The sequence below is a fragment of the Amblyraja radiata genome, chromosome 27 (assembly GCF_010909765.2).
Source record: "Amblyraja radiata isolate CabotCenter1 chromosome 27, sAmbRad1.1.pri, whole genome shotgun sequence".
Taxonomy (NCBI): domain Eukaryota; kingdom Metazoa; phylum Chordata; class Chondrichthyes; order Rajiformes; family Rajidae; genus Amblyraja; species Amblyraja radiata.
The window spans coordinates 915171-925863 of NC_045982.1; the positions used below are offsets into that span (position 1 = coordinate 915171).

The 10693-nt window shown below is 42.6% G+C and overlaps 1 protein-coding gene across 2 annotated transcripts; it reads left to right on the forward strand.

Annotated features, from left to right (window-relative positions):
* The first annotated feature begins 2610 nt into the window (after positions 1 to 2610).
* Positions 2611 to 9023, forward strand: LOC116988280 (gap junction beta-2 protein-like). 2 transcript variants are annotated; one of them, XM_033044833.1, is made up of 3 exons: positions 2611 to 2744; positions 7007 to 7145; positions 8126 to 9023. In XM_033044833.1, the coding sequence occupies exon 3, from the start codon at positions 8137 to 8139 to the stop codon at positions 8911 to 8913; it is 777 nt and encodes a 258-aa protein (XP_032900724.1). In that variant the 5' UTR covers positions 2611 to 2744; positions 7007 to 7145; positions 8126 to 8136; the 3' UTR covers positions 8914 to 9023. The 2 variants fall into 2 exon arrangements, with proteins under 2 accessions (XP_032900724.1, XP_032900725.1); XM_033044834.1 differs by lacking the exon at positions 7007 to 7145 and having other exon boundaries at positions 2648 to 2744.
* The last annotated feature ends 1670 nt before the right edge of the window (positions 9024 to 10693 follow it).

Sequence of the window (10693 nt, forward strand, 5' to 3'; positions counted from 1 at the left end):
GTTTGCACGTTCTCCCTGTGACTGTGTGTGTTTCTGCCTGGTGCTCTAGTCTTCTCCCACGTCCCAAAGACGTGCAGGTTTGTAGCTAATTGCCCCGAGTGTGTGGGGAATAGATGAGAAAGTGGGATGACATAAAACTGGTGTGAACGGGTGATCGATGGTCAACGTAGACTCGGTGGGTAGAAGGGCCTTTTTCAATGCTGTATCTTTAAATCAAATGATGCCTAACAATTACAAAAGCATTCATTCCATGAATACCTCCAATACTTCACGCAGTCACGTTTTCTGTGGAAGCTGATTTATTCGGCGGTGTTTGGGTCAGGTTTAGTTATTTTTCATCCAGATTCTTTGCCCTGGTTATTAGTACAGTATTTACAAAAAACATCTCTGCCAAAATGGTAAAGCCTCCGTATCTGAAGCTGCGGAAAGTTGGCGATGACAAAGTATTTTCTGTTGTGCAGATGAGAAAATATTTTTATTTTAGAAGTATTTAGAAAATATTTTGGAAGTACTTTGACTCAGCACATGTAACCTGTGCTATTTTCTTGTTTAACAAGTTGTACAGGTCTTATTTTAGTGCATATTTGAATGGCATCGGAGCGATTTGGAGCATCACGTGTGCTGATCTCAGCGATTTATTATTATTTGTATCCTTGCTCTGTGCACACATTGTCCGCTCACCGCTGCTTTCAGTAGGATTTAGTTTGTATATTCTGCACTTCAATTATTTGTGCACTTATTTATTTCTGAAAAAATAGTCCTTGGTCTCGACCCGAGTCGACCCTTCGCTCCATTGATGCTGCCTCACCCGCTGAGTTTCTCCAGCATTTTTGTCTACCTTGATAAGAGTAACAATGGACAACTTAGCTCCACATACTGAACCTTCTGCAGCATCATGATTGATTTTGACTTGTGCCTCAGCTGCAATTTGCCGCCTGTTTCTGTAAACCCTTACAACAAAAAACTAGACAGTCTCAGCCGTGTGTACGTGGAATAAAAGCTTACTAGAATAGAGTTTCTTTGCATTAAACTACAGTACGTTCCAAAATAGTAAAGGTGAGTGCAGCACCAGCAAGTCTCAAGACGCTGGGTGCCAACGAAACAAAGCAGCCCCTTGGACACCGGTCAACATTATCTCCCACTGTCGCTGATGTGCAGTAGCCACAGCAGATGGCGACAAATAACACAATCGGGAAGTTCCACCCCTCTGCAAATTGTGCCACCATGGTGAAACCAGAATGTATAAAAATTGCCTTTATTAAAATCTGACAATGTGCACTTTAGCCACACGTGGGAGGACATGAAAGGTGGCGTGTAATATTTGCATCACAAAGGTGTCAGATGATCTAAAATATCATAAACAGATATATGATAGGAGCAGAATTAAGCCATTCGGCCCATTAAGTCTACATCATTCAATCATGGCTGATCTATCTCTCCCTCCTAACCCCATTCTCCTGCCTTCTCCCCATAACCTCTGACACCCCGTACTAATCAACAAACTGATCATCTCCAACAGGATAGAATGGAACCACCTAGATAGTATCTGGACTGGATCTGCCACATAAATACTGTGACTACGAGCAAGTCCGAGGCCGATATGTTGCAGCGAGTGACTCATTATCTAGCATCATTAACATTGCACATGTGTTGAGTGTGATGGAATGTTGTCCACTTGCCTGGATGAGTGCAGCACCAACAACTAGATGCCACCCGGGACAGAGCAACCCACTTGACCAACACTCATCAACGTTATCTCCCGCCACCATTGATGTACAAGAGATGGACACTGCAGTTCCTTACCTCCCACGCCACCTCAACCATCACAAAGGGCAGAGACAGCAGGTGCACGGGACAACAAGTTACACCAATCCTGCATCATTCTAAACCCTGGAACTCCCTCCCAGACTGCATTCAGGAGCACCTTTACCAATAGAACTACTGCTTTCATGAAGACAGTGCACCATCTCTTCTCAAAGCCAACGTGGAAGAAGCATTAATACTGGCTTTGCCTTTAGACTCATGAAATTATACAGCTGTACAGCACGGAAACAGGGCCTTTGGCCCACCTTATCCAAGCCAAACAAGTTGACTGGGCTAGTCCCATTTGCCACTGATACCTGTAAATTGTAATTTAATTAAAAACGCTCTCCAATCAACAGGTTGTGTTATAGTTTGTGATTCTATGCCACTCTTAAAGGTGTTAAGAAATATCTCATGACACCAACCCCACCCACCATTCTACACTAAAACAATGTTCAGCCCTTCTAAGCTATGACTTAGAATTTGTATGACTTAGCTACAACTAAGTCAATAAGTCTTCTTCTTCTTCTTATCGAGTCCACATCACAAGATTAGAAATTGTTCAGCCATAGCTGAAAACACTTCCTACAATGGCATCTTGCCCGTCTGCGCTGCTTGTGCGTGGTGGTGGAAAGATTGGTGGACACAGGCGCGCGATGTGATCGCTCTTTCCTTAACCCCGGTCAATAAGTGATTGTTTACTTTTATATAATCCATACGGGACGTATTATAGATGTTTTGAACGTCATTCTCTGCAGCAGGTCCATCCACATTCTTCATTTTTTAAATATAAGCTTCAGGTGTTTATTTCCATCTGATTCTATTCCTGGTTATCAAACAATGAGCAAAGCCGTCTAGGCTGGATATCAGCCGAGGAGATTCCCGCCAGACCTCACCTAATGCTGTATAGATACGAAAAATAATTCCTCGTTTTATCCAAGGTAAGCCAAGATCATATTTCCAATGCTTACAGTTAAAAATATATAAGGTGTTAATTGATTGGTGGAGAAGAATTACCTACAGTCAGGTAAGGTACAGTAGACAGACACGAAAAGCTGGAGTAACTCAGCGGGTCAGACAGCATCTCTGAAGAAAAGGAATAGGTGATGTTTCGGGTCGAGACCCGTCTTCAGACAGTCAGGGGATGACTGTATGGGATGGGTGGGTTGTCTAATGAGGAAAGACTTGACAGTATGAGTTTGTATCCACTGTGGATTTGAAGAGTGAGAGTGGAATTGAAACGTTTAAAATCCTGAAGATCACGACAGGATGATTGTGGGGCAGACATGGCTTCTTGTGAAAGAATCAAGAACAAGGATTGCCCTTTCACTACAGACAAAGAGAATGTTGTGAGTCTTGGATCTCTTTCTCTTAAAGAATGTTGCAAATAGAGGCTTTGAATATTTTTTAAGACAGCGGCAAACACATTCTTGACAAGTCAAGGAGTGAATGTTTATTCAAACAGATGGGAATGTGGAGTTGAGGTTATGATCTTATCTCAGCCATGATTTTATTAAATGATGGAAAAGGCAAATAAGCATTTCATTGTTCCGTCTCAGGACATATTTGACACGACTCTCAAGGGGTGGACTGGCCTTTGTGTACTCAAATGCTCGTCTGATTACAAAAGGAGATATTTCTCCACTGTCATTTTTAACCTTTAATCATCTTTTTATAACAAATCACAAGATGCCATAACTGAGATGTTATAATTATTGAAAAACATTGAACAATCAGTCTAGATAAAAGGCTAAATTTAGAAGCAAAGAACTGGTTTATACCAAAGATAGACACAACGTGCTGGAGTTACTCAGTGGGTCAGGCAGCATCTCAGGAGAAATAGGATAGGTGATGTTTCAGGTCGGAAACTCTGCTTACACCATTTTTTTGCCTCCGCCTCTGCACTCTCCCCTCTCTACTTTCAGACTGAAGAAGGGTCTCGACACAAAACATCACCTATCCTTTTCCTCCAGAGATGCTGCCTGACCCGCTGAATTACTCCAGCGCTTTGTGTCTATCTTTAAATAAAAGACTGATTGAGGTATTGATGACTCTGAAAGCATAGTCATTGGGAAAGTGGGTCCTACTTAATGTTCACAAAGATCCAGAGAGTTGTGAATCTCTGCCTCAGAAGGCAGTGGTGGTCGATTCACTGGATGCATTCAAAAGAGAGTTAGGTAGAGTTCTTAGGGCTAGGGATATGGAGAGAAGGCAGGAATGGGGTACTGATTGTGGATGATCAGCCATGATCACATTGAATGGTGGTGCTGGCTCGAAGGGCCGAATGGCCTACTTATTTTCTATAAGGAATTAAGGAGAATATTATTTTAGTGAGAAGCTAGTTCAGCTGAGTTTATTATTGTCACCTGTACTGAGGAACAATGACAATTTTTTGGTGTGTGCTATCCAGTTTGCGAAAAGACTATACATAATTACAATCAAACCGCCCCACCGTGTACAGATACAGGATTAATAGAATAACGTTTAGTGCAAGATAAAGTCCGATTAAATATAGGGTTCGAGGTTCTCCAATGAGGTCGATGGTAGGTCAGGACCACTGTCTAGTTGGTGATGGGATGGTTGAGTTGCCTGATGACAGCTGGGAAGAAACTGTCCCTAAATCTGGAGGTGACCTGTCGCACATTTAATGGTATATGGTAAATGATCTCAATGAGGAGAAGGAGTAAAAGGAGTAATTGGAGCACAAATAGTGACATAGTCTCCTTGGGAGGAAGCCAACACACTACTGTGTTTCATGAGACTGAGATGTCTTCACAAAATGAGGCCGCAGGTTTGTTTGTTTTAAAAAAAGCGAATATAGGAGAAAGGAATGACTGAGGGATTCAAAGAATTCCATCATTTCATGACGTCGGAAGAACATGAGTCAGCAAAGGAGGGCAATGAATCATTTTTGCGGATGCGTGATATAGGAATGAAAGTAGAATGGTTTTACAGCTTGGAGCAACAATGACAGCTGAGAAACAGAGCCCTTTGTGACATCAATCAAAGCAAGGGCGTGGAGATTGTGGAATAAATTGTTGAAAGATGGAGACACAAGGAACTGTAGATGCTGGAATGTTGAGTAAAATGCTGAGTGCTCGAGGAATTGTGGGTCAGGCAGCATCTGTGAAGGAATGAACATTTTGGATCGGCACTCTTTAGAAGAAACATTGTGAAAAGTCGTCTATCCAATCCCTCAAGAGATGCTGCCTGACCCGCTGAGTTACTCCAGCACAAAATGTTGAAAGATGTTTAGCCAAAAACTGTGGCGTTTAGGGAAGATAGACTTGGGACTGGTGGTGACGAATGTAGAGTTTCTGGACTATTGGATGTCTGGGTCACAGTGAGTGTAAAGGGAGGGCAGGAACCAGAACATTGGTGAGTGGTGAGGGAGATGTGGTGCTGGGTCTCCAGTGAATGGGGAAGGCAGTGAAGGAAGAATTAGAGTGTTATGGTAACTCAGCAGTTCAGGAAGCATCTGTGGAGAACATGGATAGGTGACGTTTCACAGAATGCTGGAGTAACTCAGCGGGTCAGGCAGCATCTGTGGAGAACATGGATAGGTGACGTTTCACAGAGTGCTGGAGTAACTCAGCGGGTCAGGCAGCATCTGTGGAGAACATGGATAGGTGACGTTTCACAGAATGCTGGAGTAACTCAGCGGGTCAGGTAGCATCTGTGGAGAACATGGATAGGTGACGTTTCACAGAGTGCTGGAGTAACTCAGCGGGTCAGGCAGCATCTGTGGAGAACATGGATAGGTGACGTTTCACAGAGTGCTGGAGTAACTCAGCGGGTCAGGCAGCATCTGTGGAGAACATGGATAGGTGACGTTTTAGGTCGGGGTCCTTCATCAAACTCAGTTAAATTTACCTTCAATGGACTTTATTCTCCACAACTAACATCTGCAGTTCCCGGTCTCTACAAGGCAGTGAGGCACCGGGGTCCGACCCTGCTGAGTCTGATCTAAATCCCCGGGCAGTGGATTACTGGCTTTTTCCTGCACTTGACACCTTTAAATATGAATGGAATATTAATTAGGATAATACAGGAAAATGGTGCTCAGGTGTGTGAACCATGATCTCAATGAACAAAGAGCAAAACATCAGATGCTCTCCTGTCACTCCTATTTCTTATTTTGTTACCATATTAAAAAATGGAAGATGCTTAAATATTTGCTTTATTTGATTGTTAGTGGTCATCTGCCTTTTTTTTGGTTTATTTAATTTGTTTTTGCTTTAAGGCATGAGATATTTGCTAATTTCTCTTTTTCTAATCTTTCCATTATATGGGTAGAACCTTTGTGATAAAAAACGAGTATTATTGACCGTAAAATTATCATGTCGCTGTTAAAAAACCCATTGAGTTCAATATCAGGTAACTGAATGGGTCAGGCAGCATCCCTGGAACAAATGGATGGGTGATGTTTCAGGTTGGAACTCTTCTTGGGACTGATTGTACAAGGGTGAAGAGAGGTGGGACAAAGCCTGACGAGAGAACAAAGGAGAAAGAGTGCAGCAGGAATCGCAGAGCGGGGGGGGGGCAATGAGAGAGGGCATCACACAACTCCAGTCAGGGAGAGGAGGAGAACTCTGACTGGAGATTTCACAGTGAAACCATAAAATATAAATATAGACAAAAGGAACTGCAGATGCTGGTTTACAAGAAAAGGCACAGTGTGCTGGAGTAACTCAAAACATGTCCACGTCTGTGAATGAATGGAAACAAAAATGATCAACTGCGATTGTTGATTTATGAGGTTTTAACTCCTGGTAGAAACGGCTTCCAAAAGTGTAAAACTATGAACTCTCAGGGTGTCTTCAATAACAATAGTTTGTATATTGGCTGCAGACACAGGGTGCAGACTCTCTGTAGAAAGGTCTCGACCGGAAACGTCACCTATTCCTTCGCTCCATAGATGCTGCCTCACTCCGTTGAGTTTCTCCAGCATTTTTGTCTACCTTCGATTTTTCCAGCAGTTCCTTCTTAATCATTTCATTGATGTAGAAGGTTTATCACCATGAGTCATTCTTTGAAGTAGGAAGCATCAGGCTGAATGCTGCAAGATCAAACATCTTGTTTAGAGATACAGCATGGGATCAGGCCCTTCGGCCCACCGAGTCCTTGCCGACCATTGATTACACGTTCACATTAGTTTGATGTTATCCTATCCTGTTATCCTATTTTCTCATCCACTCCATAGACGACAGGGGCAATTGACGGCAATTCGATCAACCTACAAACCTGCTCGTCTTTCTGATGTGGCAGGAATCTGGGGCGCTCTGAGGAAACCCACGTGGTCACAGGGAGAACATACAAGCTCCACACAGACAGCACCTGAGGTCAGCAACGTACCCGGGGCTCTGGCGCTGTGAGGCAGCGGCTCTGACAGCTGTACCACTACACTGCAAATGTCTTTTTACTTGTCTCTTGAATGTAATGGTGGCATCCCACAGAAGTGTCAGTGTCTTGCACTGTATCTGATTGCACAAATCTGGTGGGTCTGGTAAATCTGTGGGATTCGTTGCCACAGAAGGGTGTGGAGGCCAAGTAATTGGATTTCTTTAAAGCAGAGATAGATAGATTCATGATTAGTACGGGTGTCAGGGGTTATGGGGGGGGACGGCAGGAGAATGGGGTTAGGAGCGAGAGATAGATCAGCCATGATTGAATGGTGGTACAGACTTGATGGGCCGAATGGCCTAATACTGCTCCTATCACTTATGACGTTATGAGTACCCTGCAGCGATACACACATGTACAATGCAAGGCCTCCACACAAGGGGAATGATGAAAGGCTTAGTTAGGATTGCCTAGAGATTCATTTCCACCAAAAACCCATCACTTTCTAGAGCAACCGAGTGGCAAAGAACAACATATTTCATATTTTTTGCAATCAGAAGCAAAGACAGTCTTATTTTTGTGAAAATGGGCAAGAAAGTTTAAATTGAGAGAGGAAAGATTTAAAACAGACTTTAGGAGCAGGCACTTCACACAGACGGTAGTGTGTGCATGGAACGAGCTGCCACAGAGGTAGTTGAGGAATCAAAATATGTACAAGGCTTTAGGTCAGATACAAGCATAGGTCAGGGGAAATGGGCCAAATGTGGGCAGGTGGTTCTAGGTTACAAGGGCATCTTGGTCAACATGGATGAGTTGGGCCAAAGGACTTGTTTTTGCGCTGTAGAACTCTCTGACGTAGAAACACAGGTGTTGTCAGGTACACGGGAAAGGCCCGCATCTTCAATATTTTAGTAATGATTTGTAAAGACGCTTCTTGATTTCATGCCGCAGTGAAGTAACTGATGCTGTTTAATCCTAGAGTGAACTACAATGGGGTGGTATATCCTCCATTCTCTGCTAAATGGGGTCAACAAGTACTCCACGTCGCTGGGCAAGGTGTGGCTCTCGGTGATTTTCGTTTTCCGCGTGTTGGTCTTGGTGGTGGCGGCCGAGACGGTTTGGGGAGACGAGCAGAGCGACTTTGTCTGCAACACCCAACAGCCCGGCTGCAGGAACGTCTGCTATGACCGCTTCTTCCCCATATCCCACATCCGGCTGTGGGTCTTCCAGCTGCTCTTTGTGTCCGTCCCCTCCTTACTCATCGGCATGCACGTCTCCCAAAGGAAAAAGAGCAAGAAGAACATCAAAATCTTTCACCTGAATGCAGCTAAACTGAAAATAAAAATCGATGCCCCTCTCCTACGGACTTACCTGGTCAGTCTTGTCTTCAAGATGCTATTTGAAGCCAGCTTTATGTACTTGTTTTACTGGATCTACGAGGGCTACCAGATGTTGCGGCTTGTGAAGTGCAGTGAATACCCCTGCCCCAACACTGTAGACTGCTTCATTTCCAGGCCCACCGAGAAGACGATTTTTACCATTTTCATGCTGGTGATTTCGGCATTGTGCATCGTGTTGAATGTGGTCGAGCTCTGCTTTTTGATCATTAGATATTGCTTTATGCATTGGAAGCAAAGTATGTTTTCTGCAGCAAAAAACAACGAGAAAGACAGAAGATTAACGGCGGCTATCACCTCCGCTGACAAGACCACGGCTGACATGGATATTGACCAAGACAGCCACTCAGAACACTCCTCTGTCTGTTAAAATAAACCCCACATTTTATGAATTTAGACGTTAGAAGTGCAGCGCATCAATAGATCACTCGTCCATTGATCCCCGCACACCAACACTATCCTACACACACTAGGGACAATTTACAATTTTACCAAAGCCAATTAAACTACAAATCTGAAGGTCTTGGGAGTTCGGGAGGTAACCGGAGCACCCGGAGAAAGCCCACGCGGTTTCCGGATTTACATCTATCACTTACAGTAAATCAAAGAAATTTCTTTGATTACTGTTTGATAATTGGGAAAAAAATCATATTGAAATTTTGGAAGGGAACATTATCCCCCACAACCAAAATGTGGGCAACAGAGATGATGGAGACGTTACATCTGGAAAGAATTAGATTTGTCCTATTGGACAAGTATAATTCTTTTGAACAGATATGGTCTCCATATATACAGTATTTAGAGAAGTAGCTGTTCTTGGCAACACAGCTCGGCGTGCACCCTGCGGGATTTGGTGAGAATAATTCATTTTTATATTGGAATTAACATATATGCCTTTATTGATACTATCACTTGTAGTAGTGTTATTAATAATACATATTGTGGTTACTAAAAATTTTTTTTTTTTTTTTTTTTTCGTTTCTCTTTTCTTTCTTATATATAATCAAATTATTATTTAATCACTCTCTTAATGATTTATAACTGTTCTATTCTTTCTCTATCATTATTTCTAAAAAAATAGTAGATAAGTATTACTAGTGTTTTACTTAATGCAAATTGAATTAATTTGATATAAAGTTGTTTGAAGCATTGTAATTGATTACCTTTAATAAAAAAATATATAAAAAAAAAAAAAGAAAACCCACGCGGCTCACAGGGAGAATGTATAAACTCTGTACAGCCAGCACCTGTTGTCAGGATCGAACCCATGTATCTGGCGCTGTGAGGCAGCAACTCTACCGCTGCGCCACCGTGCTGCCCACTAATGGGTGCCACAGATATGATCATACAATTTACAATGCACACACAGCTCACAACCAACACAATCTTTGTATGGACTGCTACAGTGGTTACCATGGTGATGGGAGAGGAGAAATGCCACTTGTGTTCTCCTTATTTTTAGTTATGTGTTGCACCCACATAATTGACACTTCAGTGGAAGGTATTGTTGCATTATGACCTTCTGCAAGCCTTCAGGAATGTCACCACCCATGAAAAATATTCAGCAACAGAGGATTATAAGATACATTATTTATGCGTAACTAATAGGTACATCTGATAGGGAAATTGATGCAGATTGGAATTATACTTTAAATTCTAGGTATTGAATAGATGATTAATGTTAGGACCTAAGAGAATTTGACAAATTATTAGATAAAATATTGTAGAGAACAAAATGACACGTGGATGTTTAATAAATAGGGAACAGCAAATGTCCTTATCCTAATAACGTTGATGTGTTTATTTCCAGTCCACCAGAACATGTTTTACTCTCTCTATATGAGTGACTTTAGCAGTATGCACCCCACTGAATATTGTTGAACTGTGCAGTTTGATTGTAACATATGACCCCCTCAGACTATGATACAGCTTATGTTTGTAGAAGTGTTCTAGTTTGTACGTTCTCCCTGTGACCTTGTGGGTTTTCTCCGGGTGCTCCGGTTTCCTCCCACACTCCAAAGACGTACAGGTTTGTAGGCTAATTGGCTTGGTAAAATTGTAAATTGTCCCTAGTGTGTGTAGGAGCGTTAGTGTGCGAGGATCGCTGGTCGGTACGGACTTAGTGGGCCGAATGGCTTGTTTCTACATTG

Coding starts and splice junctions, on each gene's coding strand:
- LOC116988280 (XM_033044833.1), top strand. CDS start 8,137: ATGGGGTGGTATATCCTCCATTCTCTGCTAAATGGGGTCAACAAGTAC.